A 25,588-nucleotide genomic window follows, 5' to 3' on the forward strand; every position below is an offset into this window, starting at 1 on the left:
ACATGGCCAGTCTGCCCGCATGGCTGCAATACACCATCATGCATCTCCAGCGTACGCACATGGCCCGGGCCTTTTGCACCCTCTCCCTTACCTTGTAACAGAACATCAGCAGCCTCGTGGAGCAAAGGACTTTTCACGTCTCTTCACAACGGAAAAGAACAGAGACGTCTATGCAAGTTGTTGAGATGAGACGTAAATTCTCATTCTGTTTCTATTCTGAGAAACAACAGCTGCATCATAGAGAAGCAAAGGTTTTGGAAGTTCATTTCATTGCCAAAGAGAAAAGGTGCTTGTCTTTACTTCCAGATACATATTCAGTGCAGAGTCAGAAACTTAAGCTGCAGACCAAAATTCAAAGTGAAGATAATACTTTTATCTTTAACAGGCTTGCAGAGGAATTATTTCAGGAAGAACTTGCAGTCAACAAAACATATATGCCAAGTCACTCACATACCTGTAGCTTCTGTGACTTGTAGGAGAAAATTGTAAAAGCTCCTTTTCACCACCAAATTAACCGTGGACAACTTTTTTTTTATCAGTATGGTATCATAATTTCTTAAATTCCACTTTACAACGTGATTTCTTGCTTCAGGAAAGTCCTCCAGAGGTCTTTTGCAGGCACTGTATTACTCCCAGGCTTCAAAGCCTGATCTGTATGGGATTCATGATTCATGGGACTGTTTAATCTATGATCCATAACACCCTTTGGAAAGAAGTCCCACAGCTCAACTACACATTATGCAAAGAGACAAGTCCTTTCATTTATTTCTCATGTTGATTTTAACAGCTTAATCTGACCCCCACCTTAAAGTTTTTTACATTGCAAAACATTGTATGATGGCTAACATATGGATGTTCTTAATACATTAGTTCCACTTTTGGTTATTCCAAATTCAGAAGTATTATGTTTTCTTTATAACATTGTGTATTTATTAATAAAATACATAATAATATATTTGACAATTTGTGTACATGTACATATACACACATGTAATAAAACTTAATATGGTATGTGAAACACTGCATACAGTGCTGTAGACTAGGACTGTACAACACTATTTTACATAACAGTATTTTACATAAACAGTCAAAAACCATTTGATTTGTCACGTTCTCTTTATCAGTTTGGTGGATTGTGTGAGATTTTCCTTTTATTTACATTAGGTTCATAGAAAAAAGCTCTTGAGGGGCTAAAATTAGAATGATTGTGTCTTATCGGTTTCATTCACTAAATAACTGAATGCATATGCTTTTAGGAGATTAAGTGAAAAAACTGAAACAATTCTTATCTACAGTTTAAAGCAACCTACTTCGAAGAAATGAATGATCTGCAGGTGACTACTAAGGCCGTGTGATTTATTGATTTATTTTATCGACTTAGCAAGCAGCAGAGCAGAGACAGTACTTGTGACCTGATGAGAAGAAACTGAGTCTGCACAAGTGGGTTCGAGGTACCTCGCACCTCTGTCTTGCAGAAGGGGAGAGGAACAACCTGTTCCAGCGATTTAGTGGTAAAAGATGTTCACACCTGAGATTCTGTGTAAATCATTCAGGTGGTAAATGACACCATGCACCTAAATTCACGCGGTTTCAGGGGGGACGATGGAGACAAGCCCAGGCACAAGCCGCGGGGTGTCCAGGCAGCCCGGCAGCTGCGCGCAGCCCCGCCGCAGTCCGGGGCCAGCCCGCTCTCCCAGCCGGCGCAGCGCTGCTTCCCGGCACCGCGCCTGGATGCCGAGTGTCCGTGGCGTTCACGTCCCCTGCCCGGGACAGCCCCCGGGACAGCGGAGGGGAAGGGGGATGAGGGGATGCGGGGGACAAGTGGAAGCGCAGCCAGAGGCAGGCGAGGAAGGGACGTTACCTGCCGACATCGAGGACGGGACAGTTGGGCGAGGAAAAGCAGAGCGGTCAGCGCACCCCGCTGCCTGCCCCCCTCCCGGGCTGCCGGCGTTGCTCCCCTCCCCGCGGCGGCGGGGGGCAATGTCCTCCCACCCACCGCCGCCGCCGCCCCCGCTCCGGCCCTACCCCTCCTCCGCCCCCCTCGCACCGCCCCCCCCCGCCGGCGGAGGTGAGGCGAGGCGCGGCGCCGACTGCGGCGGCCGTACGGGAGGAGTGGGGCGGCGGGGACTGTGCGCGGAGGCCGGCGGCATCCACCACCTAGCCCGGCGCTGGGATCAGCCATGGGGAGCAGCCGCCACTCCTGCGGCTGCGGACAAACTCCCCTCCGGATGTCGGCTGCCGGTGGCCTGGTCTGAGCAGGAGGAGGAGGAGGGAGAGGAGGAAGGGCCGTAGCAGCGGCGGACTGTGCAAGTTGCGCTCTGCCCTTCTTCTCCCCGGCGCGTCTCCCACCCGCGGAGCAGCATGCGGACTGGCCTCCGCGCTCCCTCAGATGTGCTCCGGCTGCCGCCGCCTTCAGTGCATCCTGCTGCTGGCAGCGCTCACCCGGGCGCTGGATGAGACGGGAGCAGGGAGATCGCTGCTGCGGTTCCGCCCGCTCCTTCATGCGGGCTTCTGCTCCGGCGGGGCTAGCACCGCCGCCGCGGAGGAGCCGGGCTGCCCTCCCGCCCCGCGCCCGCCCGCCTGGGGGGCCCGCATGGCGTGCTACCTGGTCATCAGCTCCCGGCACCTCAGCAACGGGCACTACCGCGGCATCAAAGGCGTCTTCAGGGGACCGCTCTGCAAGAAGGGCGCTCGCTCGCCGGTAACTGCCACCTCCTCGCCCCCTCCCTCACTTGCCCCCCGCACGGTAGGAGCGGTGCGGGCGGATGCCCACGCTGGGGGCGGCCGGCGCGGCACGGCTGCGGGGGTCGCGGGGCGTGGGCGCCGGCTCGGTCCCGCTCTGCGGGGCCCCGGCGTGGGCGCTGCCTCGCCGGGCGGCTCGGAAAAGTTTCTCGGTCGGCGGCTGCCTGCGCGTGGCCGCGGGGACGGGGCTGGGGGCGGTGCTGGTGCTCGGCGGTGGGGCGGGGGGGCCGAGGCTTAGCTGGGGTTATCCGTGGACCGCGTCTCGGGCTCGTGCTCAGAGAGAGGTCAATTTCTGACGCTCTGCTGAGAAGTTGGAGGCTGGTGGAGGGGAAGGCGCCGTGTTGGCTCCAGGTGTCGCGGTTTAGTACCTTGTCCAAGGTTTTGACGCGGCGGAGGAGGGAAGCGATCGTCCTTCTGGTTTCGTCTGCCAAAAAATGCACTTGCGAGTTTGGCTGCGGCGCGCTGTGAACTACCTGTCGAGACCGACATCTAGGTAGAACACGCGTGAAGTTTGGGGTGGTCCCGGGGAGACCGCAGGCCCGTCGAGCTACCCTAGACGGTCTCCATGAGTCGCTAAAGGCGTTTCGTAGGGGCGAATGGGAGTCCTGTGCTGCGGGCGGGGTTCTCCGCCGAGCCCCCGCCGGGGCGGGGGGCAGCGGGGGCCGGGGGAGCCGCCGAGCGGAGGTGCCCGGGCGGAGGGGCCGCCCCGCTGCCTCTCCCCCGCCTCTCCGTGGCGGCGGTGGTATCGTAACCGCCTCCGAACTTCCCTGTCACTGTGCCTGGGTGTCCGTGTGTGACATACGGAGGGGTACGGACCTGCCACCCGCCGTGCTGGCCTTGCACGAGTACCAGGGGCACATTGACGCCACTGGTGGGACTCCCTCGGCTTCGGCAGTGCCAGGTTGTGCCCCGTAACACACCTGCATACTAAATACCTTTCAGGAACTAAAGTCTGCTTTCTCTTTCTTGACTTTCAATGGCGAAAAGACAAATATTTCACTACGCTTCCAAAACCCCTTCTGTGTTGTGCACCAGCACTCTGATAGAGCACCTGCAGGTTCTTCCCTTGTACTGCTGTGTCTGTCGTGTGCAATATAACACAGCTGCGCCGCAGGTAGCATCGATCAGACGTTGGCTGAGCTGTTTTTGTGTTCTTTGACCCATGGAGCTGATTCACCTTCCACTTTCGTGTGTGGAACCCCCTGAAATTCGGGCAACATTTACTGAGGTCTCTGTCCAAAATTAGGTCGAAATGAAAAGATCTCAAAGATCTAAAATGGAAACAAGCTTGATTGTAGATACTTTTTATTTAGTAGAACTTTAGCAACTGATGTTCAAGTCAAGTAGTATCAGAAGCATGGGAAGATATTACTCTCCAAATACTCTTATGTTCCAAATCCATCGCTTTTCAATTTCTTTCCCTTTCTTTCTAACTGCCTAGTGAGTATGCACACCACTCCTCTCCATCTAAATACCTCATTAAATAGATTTGTCTGACTCCACTAACACATCATGATTTTAAACACAGTTCCACTAACAAATCATCATTTTAAACATAGCTCTGCTACAGGGTGGGAGTAATTTTTGTTTATATGGAAGTAACAGAGAACAAGACCAATGAAAATTGATGTTCCTTTTTCTTTAAAGGTATATTTTTTAAAAGGATTTTGTTTTAAATGAAACATCTTAGTCTTAAGCCGGCCATCTAGGGTTTAGTGGAAAAGGGAAAAAGCTATCAAGTTGGAAACCAATCTCAAGTCTGCTTCATTGTATAGAAATGTTCTTTCATGTGAGCTTTCCAGAGTTTGAAGTAGCAAGGGCACTTTGTATTGCTCTTCACTAAGACAGAACATCTTGTTTCCTAAATTTGTATTACCAGGAGTTGGTGTGTTTTCTGTATTTTGGGACCATTTCTACAGAAAGGACTGAAGACTGAATTTTAGCAATCCTTAGCTTTCATTCTGAATTCTTGAGGGAAAACTTTTATTTCTCTCTCTGTATTTCTTTTTTAAAAAATGTTTCTTTATTTTCTTTTGCCTTTTTTAGTGGCTACTCTTTGAAGCTAGTCAGGCTTTTGAGGTCATAGGCTAAGCCCTTTGGAGAGGGAGTGTTGGACAGCTTATGGGAGTAAAGGTGCATGACACTGTTTATGCGGGGTAATGGTAGCTCTGTAACTTTTTCATGCATTTGATATTTTGAATTTACTATTGGTTTATGTATGCTATTTTCATCTTTTGATATGGAAGTTCAGATTTTAGGAAATAAAGGATGCTTAGTTGGCATCAGAGGGTAATAGTTTGCTATTAAATACTAAAAATAGTGAGTAATCTGCATGTGCCTACAGATTTATAACTTTCCAGGCCATATCCTTCTTGCTTATCAGTCTGCATAAAATTGGGACCACTGAAAAGCAAACACCACCACCTGGATACATTTGGCATGATGGATGTGGGAGTCATGCACGTCGAGATTTAGAATTTTACTACTGAGGTAGTAAAATTGTTTTAAGCATGAAGAATGCCCCACACAATGCAAACAAACCCTCCAACTATTGAGTTAAACTTGGGACCACTTCTTATACTTAAGAAGAAAGTTTTAAGCAAGTGGTGTTTATTTGTATTCCCTGTGCTGTGCTTTTGTTTAGTCTGTCCTGATTACAACTTTGAAAGATACAAGTTATGTCTTGCAGTCATTTTTAAAATGTTGAAGTGGAAGCTGCCTTGAAGATTTGATTTTATCATTTGTACCATTAAACTATCTTATATTTGTACACTATGACTGATCTTATGCATGAGTCTGTGTAGCCTTTAATGGATAACATGTACTTTTCTTTATTTAAAATGTTCTGTATTAACAGACCGTGAAATGTCAGTAGACTTAAGGCTATGCTTTAAGAAATGAGAACAGTGGTGAATATTTTAAATACCTTTATCAAATTCCATGGTTTTATGGACAAGGATTTTTTCAGTCTGGTGTTTGTGTAGTATTTATTTAGCATACTTCACTATTATTGTGCCAGAAACAATTCTGGTCCTTCTTCCTCGAATGCAGAGACCTTTAGCTGTAGCAGTTCGAATGAGAACAAGATACGTAGGACTACAAGGATAACGTACCTTGGGTATGTCATGAATTTGTTGTGATGTTGTCATAAAATCCTTTAAAAATTTTACCTTTCCTTTGCCCACTTGTACATATTGGAGAAGGGACTAGCTATGAATATCATGAAGTTAGTGGCAATGAATTCAGAAAGGGTGGAACTAGAAGCAGTCACCAGTGAATACTTTATCAATGGAGTGTGATGGAGTTACATGGGGAAGGAAATGCTGAGTTTGAACATGATGCCAGCATTACTAAGGATAATGGACAATAAGCCAAAGAAGGAAGCTGCTTATTTTAGAGACTTTATTCTATGCTTTAAGCTTTTATATTTTATCTGAAAAGTTATATTCAGGAACATATTATGAGCAAATTTTCTGTGTCTGAAAATTGCTATTTAAGGAAATGCATTACGATACAGAGATATTACTTACACTTCAGAGTGATGATAATGTCTACAGGATATTTGAGTCCTGAATAGATTTCGTTGATCAGTGTACTGTTTTTACTTTTTGAAGTCATGATAGATAATCTGTCGTATTCACCTGTCGCCCAGCCTGCTCAGAGGTTTACTGCCATGCTTCACAAGCCTGGCAAAGCTGACACTGAAAAGGACTTGCCTGTGAAACTTTTAAAGAAACTTCCAGGATACAGCAGAAAATGGTACTGGGAATTCAGCAGATGGCCCCCTTGCTTCTGAATCATTTCAAAGCCAAGGATGCTATTAGGGTGCACTGTTCTGCCTGTGGCTTTTTAAGATAAGATATAAACAAAGTCTCGTTTACTACTCAGTATTTAAAGATTCCTTTGTATTTTGAAGGAAATAGAAGGCTCAGAAGACCCAGTGCCTTAGCCAGTTTCTGACTTGGCTAATTATTCTTCCGTTGTTCCCTGCAGCTTCAGCTGAATACAGTATTTTTCATGTACTTCTCTAAGCTGTTTTCAAATAAAGCTGTCAAACAGCTGCTCCGTTGCACTTGGTGCTTGCCTGAGTTCTTTGGGTTGTTGGGGGTGGGACAGGCTTCTTTTCTGCTACACTGAGTTACCTTTAAAAAAACACAGCTCTCACCCCATGTCCAGAGGCTCCAGTAGTTCTAATTAAGTACATTGCAGGTACTTGCAAATAATGATGTTTTAGTTGATACTGAGCCATAAGCAAGCTGTTTTAGCACTAAAGCAGATATAACCAGGACTGAGTAGCACCTTATCACTCTCTGGAGCAGACAACATCACTAGGCACTTGGAAACTTTGAAAACTTAAGAGAGCCTGAGGACTGAATGACTGTAAATATAGAACAGGAGGGCCATGGCATGGGCAGCTGTCTCTGTCTGCCTGAGATCAGTGCTAGAAACACTAGCATAACCAAGTCTGCCACAAAGTGACAGTATTGTGTTTGCCACCAGCCAGGAGAGGCACGTGCCAAGCACAGTTGTCAGAAAGCAATATAAAGGCTAGACATGGTGGATGTGCACCATGTGAAATATGGTTTAGGTGACAGAAGATTAAAGGAGGATCCGCCATATATCTGAGTGATTACTGGAAGACCAAATAACTTGTGGGTTTCTGACTATAAGCAAGTCATCCTTTAGCATTGTGATTGGACTCCCAACAGTACTGAAAGCAGAGAGGAAGGGTATGGTGGGGCATTACAAGGAAAATGCATGGAAAGTAAAATTTAAGTTAGGAAATACAGTATAAAGGGACCAATAATAAACCAGCAACTCTGATAAATAGTCCTTCTACAAAAGGAAAGGGGGGCAGGGGGAATCCAACTGCACTAACAAAATTTCGTGAAAAGAAAAAAAGGGAGAAATCGTAAAGAAGATGGAAAATGGTACTTTCACTTTTCCCTGCCAAAAGCCTCTGGCAGCTGCCTCCAGCAGAAGTGGCTGCATGCCAAGGGGGATTCTGTGCACTCTTCTGAAAGCTTGGAGCTGGCTTACAGAGGTATCTGCCTTACACAAACCAAGGGCAGGCACTCCAGCTTAACTGTTTCTGATCTCATTGATTCCTGGCACTTTGTGTCTCAGAGTGGGCTGAGTGTATTTCCTACCAGCCCTCCTGCCTCCGCTGTGCTGGAGAACATGAGCATTCCTGCAGCCCACACGCAACCTTACAGTTACCTTATTTCCTGATTTCATGGTTCCTATTACGGTGCTTTTTGTGCAATTCTGCAATTTGTGAGAGACAGAAAGAACTTTTAGAAATGGGAGTGTGCTTTTTGCCACATGTAGCCTTGCTGCTCATGCCTTGTATTAAACCTGGTTTTATGGAATTTATCACTTCTGAGCATATTTTGATTCTAATTCAGTGAGTGGGTAGCACTTTGTATATAGCATTGCAATTAAATTTAATCATCTTCAACCAATTTCTGCTGGGGCCATTTCCTTCACCCACAGTTAGTGGTAATGTTAAACAGGTGCTTTATGTCTGACAGCACCTTTCCAGCATTTTAATATTTTTATTGGTCCCTCAATTTTGTTTATAAAAACAGATCAACTTCTCTGTTATTTTGCATGTGGCAATGCTTGTTTGTCCATTAGTTCCAGAATTATTGCTGTTACATCCATTTACATTCTCACTTTCAGTTCATATACATTTTACTCACCCAGAACATTTTAGTGGGTTTTCTTTTTTTTTTTCCCCCCCTTAATTCTGCACTGTGTACAAATTTGATAATGAATGTAGAGACCTAGTGATTGTGAAACATGTGCTCCCTTTGAGGGTGTTAACCAGGCTCTAAGCATTAAAGGCTGTCCCTCTGCCTCTTCAGACCTGTTTTCTGGACTCTTGCCCACATGTGCTGTCCATGGTAAAGACTTGTCTGGCTTCGTTGGGGAGGATGCTCCAGTTCCTTCTTCTGCCTAAATGAATGTTTTGTTTTCACCACTTTACAACTAAATAAGCTGAGTAACTTTGTTTATGCAAATGCTTGCATGTGAGATTAAATTCCTTGAAAAGAAAACTGTGATCAAAAAAATCTCATCATCTGAATGCACCAAAGTTTTGCAGTAGTTCCCTGTAAAAGGTACCTAAATGGAGAAGGAAAAGAAAATGTAGACATTTTTCCCTACTTGGGTTTTTCTAGTGGACTGTATAGCCTTTGGCTGTAATACTTGGGGCTTTTTAGTTTGGAGGTTGGTTTAGGTTTTTTGGATGTTGTTATTATTTTCGTTTTTGTTTGTTTTGTTGCCATTTTTTTGTTGTTGTTTTTGTTTTTTGCATTTAACATGAAGAACCTTTGTTAAGTCTTGTTAGTATATCACAACTGATCACTTTAGAAGACTCAATTATTACCCACAAATGTAATTACTCACTTGTCGTGGGGAAAATGTTGAATTTTCTGTGGAAAAAAATAGACATTCAAAATGTTTTTATCTGCCTGCTGAAATACTTTTATTTTAAAATGCCACTGTGGTACACTGTGAGAGGTTTAGTTTTACTGCTTTACATGTCTATCCACCTGTATAAGCCTGGCTTCTTGTATGGACATACCTTCCATGGTGCCCTCAAGGTCTTCACTCTGAGAAACAGAGCATCACATTTGTTAAAAAACAGAGCAGAAGCTGTAGACCCTCTTTTAGAGCTCAAGAGTCAGGATCTTACTATGTAAGTTTTGTATACCTACAGTGGTAAAAAAAAAAAAAAAAGTATTAGGAATAATTTACATAAAAGGTCAAATTAAATTTATTACAACATCAAGTTAATGTCAAAGAGAAGTACAGATGCATGCACGTACTTACAGGAACCAGAATTCCCAACATAACATGCAGTACCATTAAAATCCAGTTTGACCCTCTCAAGAATTAAGCAGTCTTCACTGGAGAATAAGGCATTTTGCAAACCAGTGTGCATGCAGCAGTCTATGCATGTAAACATTTCTGAATAGCAATAAGAAGAGCCTTTAAAAGAACTTTTTAGCATCCACATTGACTGTTGTAAGCACCATTTTTTGAAGATTCAACCTGCTCTGCACTTAACCTTTGAACCTTCCGAACTCTGAATGAACAGTATTAAAATGATTTATGTTGATAATCTGCATAGGTGATATGGCAGCTACTGCAGTATTCGAGCCAGATATCTAGATTTCAGTCCTGCATTTCTGTATTTTATGTGGGCACATATCACTTCTTGTCGTGTACAATCAACTGCAGTGCACAAGTGTCAAGATTTGTCATGAGGTAGGTACACATACCTGAAAATGCTCTCCACTGTGCAGAACATATTGTTCTGTACCCAGTCATAAGGCACTATAATGACAGCTTTTTATTTTTTCTTTTTTTTTTTTTAAATACTAGACTAAATTTATGTGCATACTAGATAAGATGTAAACATCATCAAAATTTTGTCCCAGTTTCATAGTTATGCATAATGATAATTGGCAAGCTGGTTCAAGTAAAGAAATAGAACTATTGCTGCGAGATTGCATGCAGCTCTGAAACAATTCATACATTAATCAACTCTAGTTGATATCAATTTTTCAATTGATGTTTTCCCTGGAACACATTCTAAAACAGATTTAGTGCTTTTGTGTCAACAGAAATATTCTATCAATATTCTGCTCAGACTGAACTGGAGAGCTGTATTTGGTGTCTTTGAGAACATTCTCAGTTGTAATCAGCTGTAAATCTGCAGCCCGATTTCCAGCTTACACTGCAACATGTGAGGAAGGCTTGTGAAATTAGATTAGAAAGTGTAAGAGACTTCCCTAAAATACACCCTTTGATTGCAAAATATTTGCTAGATTGTATTTTGGGGTTAAAGTTATAAAAGAAATCTGTAAGAATACTATGATCAGAGGGTCTGCTGGAAATGCAAATTCTTATAGTTATTAAGGTGTTCTGAGAATTCTTTTCAAAGAAAAGTTTTCATATTCAGATATTTATAGCTCTAATTTTATTAGCTTTTGTGGGTTCCAGAAGTGATCAGTACAAATTGTTCATCTAAACCAATCTTCATTTCTCTGTGCTAATCATTACGTCTTCAGTTTAAGTATGACTTTTGTGAGGTGTGTAAACTCTGGCCATTGACTTTACTGGGAGATCTAACAAGAGGCAGAATGTGTATATTTATGCCACCCTTTGTTAGACACTGAAAAACCGAATTATGATCTTGATGTATTGAGCCTGCTCTTGAGCCCTTGTCTTTGAGTGCAAGAAGCTTCTGGTGATGCATTACAGGTTGACAGAGAAGGAATCTGCAGGATCCTTGCATTGGTTGCTTGGTGAATATTGTGATCCAAATGCTGGCTAAGGCAAGTGGTCGATGGACTGGATGATAACAAGGATTTCTCAGTGTGAGAAAGGCACTGCTTACTTCCAGATGCTGCACTGATGGCTCCTCTCTAGTGGGAGGCATTATGGTGTAGGAACACAATATCCAGGTTTCCCACAACCCACGTGGCCACAGGTCTGTGCCAAACAGCAGCTGAGAGGTGTGCAGTCACCTCGGCACAGGGAGTGGCTGCCTGGCCTGATGGGCATGGGTCAGAAACTGTCACGTAGCTGTTGAGGACTAGTTCAGAAAATGAAACTGAAAAACACAATCGTGTAGGTCCCTGTAGAAAACAAACTCACAGTGTGATGTGCATGCAAGTAGTTTGTGTGTACCAAATAATAAATACACATCCCATAAATGTCACTGAATACATATGCAGCTCCTCCAAGCCGTCTGAATGCTTAACTGCTGTCCTTACAAAGCTGTACTACTGCTCTTCCTGTAAAGAAGTCCAAGGCTTCTTTGTTGTATACGTCTACAGGATGGACACTAGCATTTTTTCCCTTCTTTAATGTTTCAATATACACTTACTTCACTTTAAAGAGAAGATAGCAAAACCCATATGAAAAAATAGTTCAGTCAGACAAATGGAGAAAGATCAGGTTGGTAATACATACAAAGATTTCAATTTTCATTTGAATGATAAATATATCCTTGGCTATTAAATATGGAAAGGAGGCAATATAAGGAGCAATGTTGGAGACACTGCTTATTCACAAATAAGCATCACTTTAAAAAAGTTCTTTTTCTGGGAGTGAGTGATAAATTTTTGTGATGACTAATAATGGAGAAATCACAGATGTGTACTCTTTGATGCAGACATATTCATATCCTATAAAACAAAAATGAAATTGAAATAAGTATTCAATATGTAAACTTGCTGATTTTATACTTTGTTAGTCTTCTGATGAAGACCTGTTTATAACCAGTGTATTGTATACCATGTGCAACAGGAGATTCTTATTGTGTATATATACTGTACAATAGGTGGGTTTTATTCCTTAGCATTATAATAAGCGTCTTTTATAAGTTAAAACTTATAAAAATACAGATCCAGTATTGTGGTCATTTATCTCAAAAGTAAACCCTTCCTGCAAAATAAACAAAAAATGGCCTTCAAATTTATTCCCTAGAGGACATGTCTTACTTGAAACTGATAACACTTGGTGGAGAAAGATACGCCTTTCATTTTGGCTAGGTTAATAAATCTGTGCAGCACAGGGTTACAGCTGTCTTCTTATTATTGAGGAACAAGTTTTCATTCTGTGAAGTTAAAAAAAAAGACAGCACTGGGCTTTTTATTATATAAAGCAGATACGATGACTTGAAATAGACGGTTGTATCCATATGCCATGTTATTACTTCTAATGGGGAAAGGATAATAGAGCAAATAAATATGTTGGGTTTTTTTTTTTTCTTTTGACAGCTATCTGCTGTTTATATTGTTATTTCTTTGCCTTATGAATCACTGATGTAGGTGATTGAATTTGATATCTGTAGGTTGTGGAATCAGTCTTTAAATATTTATGTTGATTTGCATACGTGACAGATTTCATCAGTAAAGATCATTATAAACAACAAATTGGAAGAAGTTAGAAAATTCCTTTCCTTGAAAGGGATTCCTTGAAAGTTTACAGAATGACTTAACAGAGCCTGCATAATCTTCACAGTCAATAAAAACCAAAGGCAGAGAAATGTGCTTAAAATCTACAGCAAAAATGTTCCCAGTGTGTATTCTTGAAGACTTGCTCTTTGAGCTATAGCAAATGAGGCTTACTGAATATGTACACTTAGAAATATTCCAGTAGAAAAACAGTTTCGAAGGCCTTTCTTTTTAGATCTGGAGTTCATCTGTAAACTTCAGCAATAAGGACCTTGAACACCTTTTCCCTCTGCTGAAATACAGTTCCTTATCCCAAACATTTTGCAAAATATATCTTGTAGTAATATTATTTTCCTGATGCTCTGACTAGCACTGTCTGAAGAGAAAATTACGATTTAAAGTGCTTGAAATATGTAATTTTTAAAACTATTTTAAGTGCTGTGATTCATTATTGCACCAGGCAATAGAATAACCTTGGATAATTAAAAAAAAAAAAAAATCCAAAACTCCACAACACCCCGAGCCACCCCAAACCATGCCCTCAAACATGGCAAAAAATCAGTTAGCAGGTGAGATCACCATGAATGTGATGAATCACTGACAGCCTTTCTTCCTATCTCTGCTCAGGTAAAGTTCAGATCTTGACCTTCTGCTTGACTGGGAGCCATTACAGAAACCCTTAATGAGCTTCCTGATGGCCATTTAAGAGTAATAACTGATTAAGTAATTGTAGCACCTTATGCTGAAGTGTTTTAAGCACTTAAAGACCTCTGAGCGTCTTCCTACAAAAACCAGCACGTCTGCTGAAGTTAGGTGATACAAAAGAAACTGTTCCTTTCTATCATTGTTAAGGTACTTCTCTATGTTTACTCTTCTAACCTCTGGCTAATAAGGATGGTGACTGCAGGCATTAGGCATTAGACAGCCTTTAAAAGGCTGATGCTTTTGAGTACTGCATACTGTAGGATAAATTGTAGGGTTCAAATCTCTCACAGAGTTGAAAAGGATATGTGGTATCTTAAGAAACATAGGTGTCAATTTTCTGCTTGATGGTACTAATATATTGTGATAAGATCTGCATATTAAGAATGAGCCCTCAAACACAGTGATTTAGTACTGCAATTGTACACTACTTCACAATGAGGAGAACAAACAATAAAAATGTGAATCCTTGCCTCTGCTCTGAAGGACAGTGAACAAAGACTTCTAGGCATTACAGCTGGCAGGCGTGGAGAGGACTCGGTTTTCAGAAGTGACTGGTGAGAGGAATGGAAGGGGGATAGTAAATGTGAACAGGGAGGTTAATTGCAAAGTAAATGAGTTTACTGCAGAAAGCACTGAGGCTCAGATTCTCAAAGGCAGTGCATGTGTATTAGTAAACAACACCAGGGAATGTGCCAGGCATTGGAGCTTAATTAGCTAAACTGTAAAATTGTGAGCATTGTTTCCAGTGTATTTGTGGTGTTGAACAAGTAGCACTGCCCCAGACATTTCTTGGAGAGGGTTTGGGAACTAGGGTAGGGCCGAAACATTACCATCAATGCACTTTCAATTCCAAGAGAGTTTAACAGGATTGATGAGCTGCTCAGTAACGACAGGTAAAAGCCTTCATTTTTTAATTGGCTTTGAAATCCTACCCTTGTATGGAACTGCAAACCACCTGCAGGGCAAACTGCTCAGACATTGTTCCCAAAACTCTAACTGGACATTGAGAGAATGGTGAGTGTCATGAGTCAAAATTGTCAAATTGGGAAGCATTGTGAATAAAACAGCATTGATGGTGCCACTAGTGCTTGAGCCTGTGTCTGGGCTCTGTTCAGTAACTAGAACAAGTGTAGCCTGGGCTCCAGCCCCATCAAGCTCTGCAGAAAACAGGACTGTATCTTGGGGTGTTGAGACATCTGAAGATTGAAGGGTAGTGGCTGGATCTCCAGACAGCAATCTGGTGGTTGGATCAGACGAAGTGGCTGGATTTCCTCACAAATCCCACTACAAATCCGTCTCATGCTCCTGACAGGAGGATTCCCAGTAAATGTGATATGCATATGCTGACTGAATGAGAGAAAGTTCAGCTTCACCACTCAGGCAGCAAACTTCAAAGATAAAGAGCAGATGAGAGAGTTTGGGTGAATTATAATGCGCTTCTTGGAGTACTTTCTATAGTTTCTTCAAGCATTCTTAAAATTCACAGGGAGCAGAAGTGCACAGTGACTGTTCAGGATAGAATTTTAGCTTGTGTAAATAATTCTGTTAAATTCATTGCATTTTCTAAGGCTGTTTTACTCCAGCAGGATTTGGTCCTCAGATTCTATTTAGATTTTGTTAGTAAGTAATCTGGCTAAAGTTAGTGAGTACTAGTTGCTAGGACCTCCAGGGTTGAAGCATCACTGTAATTCCATCACAGAATTTCAATTAGAAGGAAAATGCAACTGTGCTCCAAACATAAAACCTTGTATATTTTTGCTGGACTCTATAAAGTGACTGTCTCTCCTGTATTACTGAAACACAAACACTGCTGGTTAAATACAAACCATGCTGCTATAGCACATGTATTCAAGCAGTTAATATAACACCTTTCTTTTTACGGAGCACATCTTTGATTTGCACACTTTCCTGGGATAACACACACAGTTTGAGGCAGAACTTGCTTCCACCTTCCTTATCCTCATAGAAAGTAGGTGTTCATTAAGATGGACAATTATGGGTTATTCACTGTGGGATGGTGTTATACTAGATATTGGGGGCCACTTTCAGGATCCAGATTTCTAGTTGAAATAAATCGGATTGTAGTAAAAGACACATACAAATCACTTTTTGTCTTTCCAGAAGAGGAAAAAGTTCCACAGAAGTCAGTTGCAACTTCTGCTGGATTACAAATGCAGAGCTGTGCATTCTTGAAATGTGAATTAGTGATCAGAATATCTCAATATTAGCTAATATTAATTCCTAATTTAGTATTATCCTAATATCTGAATATTAAAGTAGTATCACATTCTCTGCTGTTACAATTTTTGTGCATAAGTGAGTGAGTGACTGGGCTAGTTAGCCAGTTAACCACAGCTGTTGGCTTAGTGTTCAGTTTCTTATGAAAGACAAGTGTCATTTTCAGGTTTTGTTTGAAATCTAATGCATTATCCTTTCTTAACAATATAAGATGGATTTTCTGGATTTGTATGTTTAGCTGCCCTGTTAGGGATTTCTGTTTATTTTCCTTTAATTACAGTGTTGTGATGCTCTTAACTTCCTCTAATTAATACGTACCAGAAACTTGCCAGCAGTTGTTATCTGTAAGGCTGCTTGAGGAAGGATCCTGCCCTCTGATAAAACAGGAGGGATGGCATTGATTTCCACATGAGATGTGTCTCTTCACAAGACTAGAGAGTCACTGTGCTATTTTGGTCCTGCAGATGAGTGCACACCAGGAATGCTGTGGGAATCTGTGTGACTGCGGGTCAGTGAGTTCTGGAAAGCTTTTGGGTTTGGTGCTTTGCTGGGCAAAAGGGATTCACCTTTGGGAGGTCTTACTGCTTCATGTTACTGATGCCACCATTCAGGAAGTGAGGGATCTAGTTGTCTTGGTCTACTACCTGAAGGTGGTAAATATTTCCATTGTGATTCTAAGTGATGATCTGATGAGTCTGGAAAATTGCAGCTCTGAAATAAAGCCTGGGAAAATGACATCTGTAGGCATACCAGAGGGTTTGTAAGACTGCTTCAGTTTCGCCAACTGGAGTGGGTGCATGTGATGACTTTCTGCTGGCCCATCTCTTGGTACATCTTCTAGCAGAGTTACATACGTGCACTGTGGTACCTACTAGGCAGTGCTCTCTGTCTGTCCAAAAGGTCAGGAGGAAACCAGCATGGGAATAAGGAGCATGGAATGGTGAAAGGCTGGGTCGCTCATCCTGCCAGAGACACACTTGGAGTTCATAATGGTTCAGCAGCCAGGGGATGATGTGGAGAACTGCCTTGGGAAGGTGAAAGGGATGGGAAAAAAAAAAAAGGGGAAGCAAAATATGGGAAAACATTTTTTTTTTCCCATTGGTTTTGTTTTCACAATGCTAGCAAACTAGAGAAAAGGTATTCATCCATAGCCAAAGGCCTGCAACATGATAGCAGATCTAAAATAATTGACACAAAGAAGTAAAAGCTTTAGAAAGCAGAATTTTGGCAATTTTGAATGAGGATATTTTTGCTCTCCCTGTAGCTGGTTAATGAATTAGTCCACAACTGCAGCTGGAAATCAACTCAGCTCTTTCACTATGATATTTAGCCTTCTGGCACTGGTTTAATCCCACCCCAAAGCAACTGAAACACAGATACAGATTACATAGGTTTTCAGTTAATTTATGTGTGCTTACTCTGTGTATATGTATGGGTTACAGGCAATGTGTAGTGGTTTGGTCCAAAATACTCATTACTGTTTATCTGCTGTGAGATAAGAATTAGGAGAAATGCAAAGCAGGCACCAAACTTGAAAGAATATAAAGAAGTTTATTAACAACTCTAAAAGAGGGAAGAAAAAAAATTATACCACCTTCAGAACTCTCCTCCTCCCCCCACCTTCCTCCCTTCTCCCACTGACAATGTGAAAAAACAACCCTTAAGATGTTCAGTCTGTTTACCACTTCCATAATAACCTTGTTTAGTCCATTTAGAAAGAGAATTCTCTTCTTGCTTGTGCTATGAAAACATTATCACAACGAGACAGCCGCCCACTTCCAAATATTGTTCAGTCCATTTAGGAAGGGGAGTCTCTCTGCCTGCGTGTGAGTCCTTTCCCCCGACTTGCAGCTTTTCCCACAACTGCTTTCGAGGGTCCACTCTTGAAGTTTTTTGGGGTACAATTTTAAGGTTGAGCCATTCAGAAACAAAAACAGAGGCCCTTCTCCTTCCCTGGGAGCAAAGGGTCTTCATCATCTTCATCGTTAGGACTATCTCTGGGAGCATCTCTAGGGACTGAGGTTTCTCCTTTCCCATTTGGAGCAAAAGTCCTCATCTGGTTCATCTCTCCCTGTCCAAACTTCTCATGAAATTACAGCTGCGTCAGCATCTGCCTATCTCAGTGCAGGTGCTTTTGCTTACGAGTTGAACACTCCACCCCCCATATCTTCATGAAATTACAACAGGATACTCTGATATATCATAGCTTCACAACAGAATTTCAGCTTTAAGCATCTCCTCTCTCTCTTCCCTCAGGTTTTCAGCTCTTCACAGCAATAAAAGGGTTAATCTCACCTCAGCCTTGCAGCCTTGCAGCTGGAATGTTGAATTTTCCTTATCGAAGTGGAGAGGGGGGAGAGCCGAGCCGCTCCGGCTGCCCACGGCAAGGCAGTGGGGGGGGGTTCCATGGCTGGAACAGGTCCATGGCTCCAGGATGGCCGTGGCCCAGCCTGGCCTGGCCCGAGCAGGGCCTGGCCGGGCCCGCTGGCCCCCACACGGGGCCCGCAGCCACCTGTGCCAGCGCCGGAAACGAGAGAGAGCTTGGAGGGGGAGTTTGCCTATTCTTAAATGTGGATCACAGAGGTGTTCACAACTTTAAGTGGCTTAGAGAATTGTCCATATTCAAACTGGCCAGCTGATAGGTTCTATCAGTTCCCAGAGGAAACTGTAAGCACCCCTTAGCAAGGACATCCCTCCCAGGACTATGCTTGCTAACCTATGACAATGAAACAGAAGTAGGGTTGGTTTTAGGATGTAGGTGGGTGAACTGCCACCCCTGCATGACTTTAATTCCAGTGTGTGTAAACTATAAACTATCACAGTGAGCCTGTTTATCACAAATTAAAAGTTGAGAAAATGCAGCTTTTTTCAGGAAAAAGAGTTCTCCAAATATGGTGCTGAGAATGGTTTTGAGTAAAGGAGAGAATGAATCAATATCTTTTATTGTTGCAGGACCACAACTTTTCATGGTAGGTATGTCCCTAGGAAGCGTGGTTTTGGGGCAGGCATGTGCAATAATTTATGTCTGAGCCATTTGTTAATATTGGCAAAGTGTCACAGGTGCTCCAAGTGCTGATGGCAGGCTGGGGACAAGAAGGCAGCAGCAGGTCGCTGCTTCATCCCTGCACCGACGGCTGGCATTTTACACAGCGAGAGGTCAGAAAGGTGCATTATTTACCCCATAACTAGGACAGGAATGAATCTGTGCTTCTCTGAGCTGTTCCCAAGGAGTTTTACTGAGTCTGGCTTTCATGATTTTCAGCAAAATCTCTTAAAAAAAATGTTTATAGAGAATCCTGGCTCCATGCAATTACTCTGCCATATGCAGTGGCACATCTTACTCATTCTATGAATGTTTTATGCTCCCAGGGGGATTTAAGAGTAAATACGACCACAAGTACAAACTTAAAATATCAAATTAATTTTGTGTTACACACACAGAGTGATGAATAATGTCAGTTCAGGGCTTGATCCTGCATGTGTTGAAATTGAGAAGATTTCTTGGTGTTAGTTTGATTTATGTTTGGCACATAAAGGTCATAATTTTTTTGTAGTTGTATAAAACCCCATGTTATTAAATAAATATAGGCATACCATATTAACAAAAAATGGCAAATGAGGAATACCTCAAGTTCTTCCATAAGGAATATAATACAAAATTTGTAGCAGCATTTTTTATTTTCATGGAGAAAAAATACATTTGCAATCCTATAATTATGTTCTGAAACAGAAATTCAGTCAGATTACTTTTGGGTCATTATCTGTGTCAGAAAGTGGTAATTTGGGATTACTGAGTTTCTATCAGGTTTGGCTTAGCAGCAAACAAGGTTAACATAAGTGGTTGTATAGCTGAGTTAATTTTAAATGATCTTTCAGGCTGAGATATTAAGGCTGAAATGCCTTTAAAGGAAGCTAAATGGGGCTTGTGTTTTGAATGTGATCTGATGTATAATTAGATTTCTCCTACAGAAAGGTTAGAAGCTGTAATCCAATGTTCAGAATCAACAGCAGAACTGTGTCTTTTTAAATTTAGGAATGTGTAAAACTTAATACAAGTTGATTTCAAACATTTACATGCATGTAAATGTGAGGGTAGTGGAAGGTACCGGATTTAAAACGTGGAAAATTTGGGATTACACAGGATATTGTAAGTGATGTGAGTTCTTGCTTTGGGTGGTTTGGCTATTAACGAGAGTGTGTTTGGGCAGTTGGCATCATTATACATTAAAAATAAGTATGTAGGGAAAATGATTGGGATGAAGGGCTGTGTGTAAGAGCACATCAAACACTATCCATTATAGTGCTTCTAAAGACTGCTGTATCTTTGCTAATATTTTGTCATTTTTGAAAACTGAACAATCTTAACACATTGCAGAGGCTGGTTAATTAATTTGTTGAGAGTTTTTGTGGCCAATAGCTGACTATTTCTCTCTATCCTTAATAAAGAGATTTTTGCAACTCCTTTTTTTTTTCTTTTTGTTCTCTCAAAAGAAGGAAGGATCAAAATAATGGCAGTTTTAGCTCAAAATTTAGGCCAGCTTCTTTTGGCTGACTGTTGAAATAGGGTTGCTGTGTTCTCTCATGAAGGGAGAACAATGTCTTTTTCACATGTACACTTCCCATGCTAAGTCAGCTTGAATTAAAGTCGCTGAATGTTCTATGGCAGAAAGGGCTTTGAACCTAAATTTGATTTTAGCTTTCCTTACTGCAGCCTGAGGACAGGAGTAGGACGTGTAGTGTTTTCACAGAATATGAGAAATCTTGTGGATGTTTGGCCACTTCCCTTTCTCCCTGTATTTATGCATTAATATGGTAAAAATATATTCATCAAGTATGGAAAAGGGAAAGTCAGAAGAAAAGGAAGGTTCCAATGAATGCTGTATGAAGGAATTCTTTCCTTGTTTCTGTATGTCTCCCTGGTTGCTCCTGGAAAGCTCCAGTGTGCTTTGCTCTTAGCGCTTGTGGTGCGATGGGTCAGTGCAGAGTGCCCACCCACGGCAAGTGACTGGACAGAGAAGGGCAAAGAGCAAAAGGTCGGGAAAGGAAGGCACGAAGAGGCAAAGATGACCCTGTCCTCTTCCTCCAAGAGCACCTGTGCAGACAGGACTGCATGATGCAGCAGCAGCAGTAGTAATTCGGAAGCTCCTCCATTAATCTTGGAGGGAAGTAAGAGGCAAATTGGGGGGGCCGTTTGCTTCCTGGTTATGAACTGCTTGCAGAAAGCAAAGGGACACCTGCTGGAGTCAAGGGAAATTAATGTGCATGTAGGCACTTAACATGATCCAGTTTCTAAGCCACAGTATCTAAATACTGCTGATGTCTTTACAAGATATAAAAATAGAGAAAAGTACATTTTCACTAAATCTAGAGAAGATGTGATCTAGTGCGGGAACTCATGCCTTCTGATCAATGAATCAATATGATTACGCAGAAGCTTCTTATTGTTTAAAATACACTCCACTCACATATCTCACAACTTTGGCATAATACCCTACTTATACACTTTGTTTACGTATACATTCTACCTACTTATACATAACTTACACAGTTCAGTTACTTACACATTCTATAACTTAGAAAGTTCTTAATTACTTATACCTTTTACAACTTTTACCTAATACAGTATTTACACATTTTACTTACTTATCTTACACTACTTATACATGTTACTCTACTTACACATCTTACAACTTATCTGTAATACAGTACATACACATTTTACAACTGCTGTGCATGAGATCTCACATTGCTTGATCGGTTTCTCTATTTCGTCCATGAGCTCCGCACACACTTTTCTGATAATATGATTGGTTTTAATCTAGTGCAGCACAGTCCTTTTTTATCTATTCCTTGCTGTCTTGGTATTTAGTTTTTCAGCTTCTTCTTTCCCAATTTAGCACAATTTACCTTTCAGTCCTTGATGAATTCCTGAGGGCTCTAACAGGCAGGGCTTCTGATCTAGGCAAGCAGTGTAGAGATGATAACAGCAACAAAACCCATCCAGTGATCAGCAGCCAAGTTAGTCCAGGAAATCCAAACAACAAGACAGCAAAGGGAGCAGATATAAGCCTGTCCCACCTCCCCCACTTCTCTCCCGGAACCTTCAGACTGGAGCTTAAAAACCCTCTTAGGGCTGATGTGCTGTACCTGAAGGTGGAAAGGCCAGTGAGGGTAATTCCAGCCGGGTCCCACTCCGAAGGCTCTAGTAAAAGTAACTAAAAGTGGTTTGGCTGGGGCACGCTATCAAGGTTCAAATACTTTACAACAATTCAGTATTCTCCTGATAAAATGTGATACTGTTACTAGAGAGGGAAGGAGTGTGCGGGGGGGAATTAATGTTTAAATTAAAAATGTATATTACATTTCTATACATTCATTTTGTGTTAATATTAACAAGACTAAAAATGTATCCCATTAATATTATGAGAACAGGATCAGTAATTTTTGCCTGGGTCTAGTGGTAGCATATCACTTGACACATCTTGGCTCTGAAAATTTTAATGAGATTTCTTCCTTTTCTAGTCAGTGAAACTTTCTGTGCACCTAAATGTCTAGCTGGTACTTGAATTTTGAAAAAAAGTAATAATACATCAACCTTGTTAATGAAGGCGAAAATTCTGGCAGAACTTAGGTGTTAGTCACCTGTATTAAGCTCAGGATAATCTAAAAATGGCAGGCCACTGATACTGTTATATATTATTCAAAATAGTTAGTGTGAGCAGTCAGTCTTAAATCAGCTACTTTGAGTTTACAAGGTGAGGTGCAGTTCCAGGCTAGGGCCTTTCAGCACAGGTCCTTCAGCCTGGGGCTGTGCTTGAACTCAGAAGTTGGAGTTGCAGGTGGGATTCACTTGTGTAGGTGCATTTAACAGGGAGTATCTTTGAGCAGCTTTCTGGGTGAGATCATATGGAGGGCTGGAATGTGATTGTTCCTGACCACATAGGCATCATTTTATGCTACTTAAAAAAAAAAAAAATCTACTCCCTCTTAATCAGTGAGCAAAAGAGAAAGTAGTTAGATTATGCAGTGTTTGCCTGAGAATAAGTGAACGGTTTTGTAAAATCTACCAGAATATTTTTTTTTGTTGTGATAGACTATACTTTATTTCTTCACCAAAACAGTAAAAAAATGAGAGTAAATATTAATGGGTATTACAACATGTAAATGGATTGTTCATGTAATGCTACACGACACCTATCCTGGAAATGAAAGGACAGGGGTATATTTTCTAGTGTTATATCCTTAATTCTGTCATTTATAATGATAGGAAATGTAATAAAAACTACTTGTTGAAGACAGCTCACAAAAATGATAAGTGAGAGCAAATAAGTGACACATTGGAAAGAAGAATTCCTGGTAGTTAGAGATGACAGACGAGGTCTTATATGCACTCTGTTGTGGTTCTGTGCCTGTCTCCTGGATAACTTTAGCAATTCAATTAACCGATATGAACCTGTGTTTCATCATCTATAAGAGGTAGATTATACTTACCCACCTCACAGACTCTTTATAATTGATTTTTGTAAAGTGTTTTGGGATCTCTCAGATGGAAGGCACTATACCAGTGTCAAGTATTATTATTATTGCTACTAGCAGTAGTAACAGTACTTGGCATTTATACTGCTCTTGCCCATTCACAATGCTTTAACTAATGCATTCCTGCAGTGCCTCTGTGAAGTAGGTACCTGTGTGCTTTTAGAAGAAATTCAGCAATCATCATCTAGCTCTCCCATTTTCAGTGCTCCTAAGATTTTGAAAAGAAAAAAAAAGGATAAAAAATCCTGAAGTACAAACATCTGTGTGATGCTTAGAGCACTTGTGGGAAGCTGTAGATTAGGTTTAGGATTTGGTCAGTTACAAGGACACAAAACACACTTCTCACAATTTCTGGCAACTTTTTTAACCACTGAAGTCCATAAAAGCTTTCCTTCTCTTCCTGTGTTTCTGAATGCCAAAGGGTAATCGTTTCAAGGGCAGGCTGGATAGAACTCTGAGCAACCTGGTCTACTGCAAGGCGACCCTGTCCATGGCAGAGGCATTGGAACTGGATAATCTTTAATGTTCCTTCTGACCCAGGCTGTTCTGATTCCATGAGTCTGTGTTTCTGTGTGTTTATCATGCTTCCACCATGCCTGTGTTTCCAGGCACTTTCAAGCAATGCTGCCTGGTTTGGCAAACATGGGGAGCTCAGCCAAAGGGTCAGTGCTGGCTAACAGGGAGTTCTGGGCATGTTCAGAGCTCTTGGAAATGCTCTTAGACAATCTTGAAGTTCGAACACATTTTTGGTATCTCCAGGCTTAAGATTGATCAGGAGATTTTGGAATGTCTTCCGGTTGAAAGGCTTAAAATCCACTAAATTCTGTTTTAGATATTTAATATTTTGTGCAGGGGTTGGGAAGGGATTTTTGTTTTAACTTCACTAAATCTATCTTTTAGTAATCATCTGAGATTTTAGATTTGTCTTTTTTTTTTTTTTTCCCCTAAAGGCACACATTTCTTTAATCTGCGCTAACTTGGAAAAGTGGATCAAATTCCACAGTAAAAAATACTTGTCCTTGGTTCCATTGCTGCATTTGTGGGGGCTCAACAGCTACAGGTGTCATTGCATCTGGACGTGCTGTCTTCAAAAGCAGCTAATTTCTGAGAAGGCAAATGGTCTTTGATTCACAGCAGCAATGGGCTTTGGGGCTCAGGCATTCTTCCCATATTCAGCAGGTGTCTAAATGTCACTTACTGGAATTGAGATCTATCTGTTGCTGCACACATAGGCAGAGATGAGAGGAATGCACGGTGTGGACTCAGGCAGCAAGCCACAATTTTTATGCATTTCAGATATAACCATAATCAAGCATAAACTCTGTTTAGCTTATGTGGATGTAGCATGATTATACTGACACACCATACAGGGTGCTGAAGTATTCTGGTCTGTGCAGAGACTCTTCTAAGCAAAGAATCAGGATATGTGATCTGTTCTTCAAAAGCCTTTTCCTAAGGCTTCACAGGAGGAGAGCTGCCGTGTGATCACGGGCTACAGCTTATGGCTTTATCCCACGGTTTGCCTCTGAGGACTGCTCTGAACCCTCCCTGCTGTGGACGTCCTTTAGTGAGCTTCTGCTTGAAACAGAATGAGGTATAAATAGTTTTCAATGCAAATAGCTTTCAGGGTTTTTTGGGGTTTTTTTGCAATCAAAAAAACTGAAATCAGATTTATCAAGAGAACTTGTTGGCTGCTGTGATCCAGGAGACCAATTGTAGCTCAGGATCATGTATTTGGGATATACGTGGTTTGGGGAGTGGGAAAAACTTGGTTTTGAAAACAAAAGTTCAATAGTTATTTATATGCAGACAATCTCAAATAATCATTTATGTAGGAAATTTGTAAATGAGAGCAAAATGTGACTCAGCAGTTTGTGATGAAAAGCGGATACCCAGAAACATCTCATTTTTTAAGTGTTACATTCCCAGGCAGTCTCTAATTAGAGCTTTGGAAATCTGTAAGTAAATGTTTCTTCTTTGTGTCCTAAACATTAAAGGTTATCAATAGCAGCAGGCTGCTGAAGTCAGCTTATCTGGCAAGAATGCTTTTCATGGAAACAGTAGTGGGTAAAAACAGACTGAGTTTGAAATTCCGTGCAGGCACATGCTTCAGGCTTGCCTGAGAGGTGAGCTGTCTAGAGACCTCTGTGTTGCTCATGATGGTGAAAAACTGGAAAATGACTAATCGCAGAGCTGGTTAAATGTGCAATAGGCAGGCTTGGCTTCTGTGTGTCTCTGAGCCTTTTTGCTTTCTGCAGACTGGCAGGTACAGGGTCCTGCTGCCTCACACAACAGAAGGAAGGGTACAAGAATTAATGAAGTATTATGAACAGAAATCATAATATAGACACAAACAGCAAGACTGCCTTGTGTCCCATATGGGCTCTGCA

General features: G+C 41.7%; 1 protein-coding gene across 1 annotated transcript in view; it reads left to right on the forward strand.

The window, feature by feature from the left end:
- Positions 1-2,389: 2,389 nt before the first annotated feature.
- The window catches only part of ZNF804B (zinc finger protein 804B), a gene marked incomplete at both ends in the record, with an annotated part of 227,824 nt that continues 204,625 nt past the window's right edge, over positions 2,390-25,588 (forward strand). The window contains one exon of the mRNA XM_082290674.1: positions 2,390-2,701. Coding sequence (XP_082146800.1) covers positions 2,390-2,701 — 312 coding nt within the window. The remainder of the gene's footprint in view (positions 2,702-25,588) is intronic.

The sequence above is a fragment of the Coloeus monedula genome (assembly GCF_965178545.1).
Source record: "Coloeus monedula genome assembly, chromosome: 1".
Classification (NCBI taxonomy): Eukaryota; Metazoa; Chordata; class Aves; order Passeriformes; family Corvidae; genus Coloeus; species Coloeus monedula.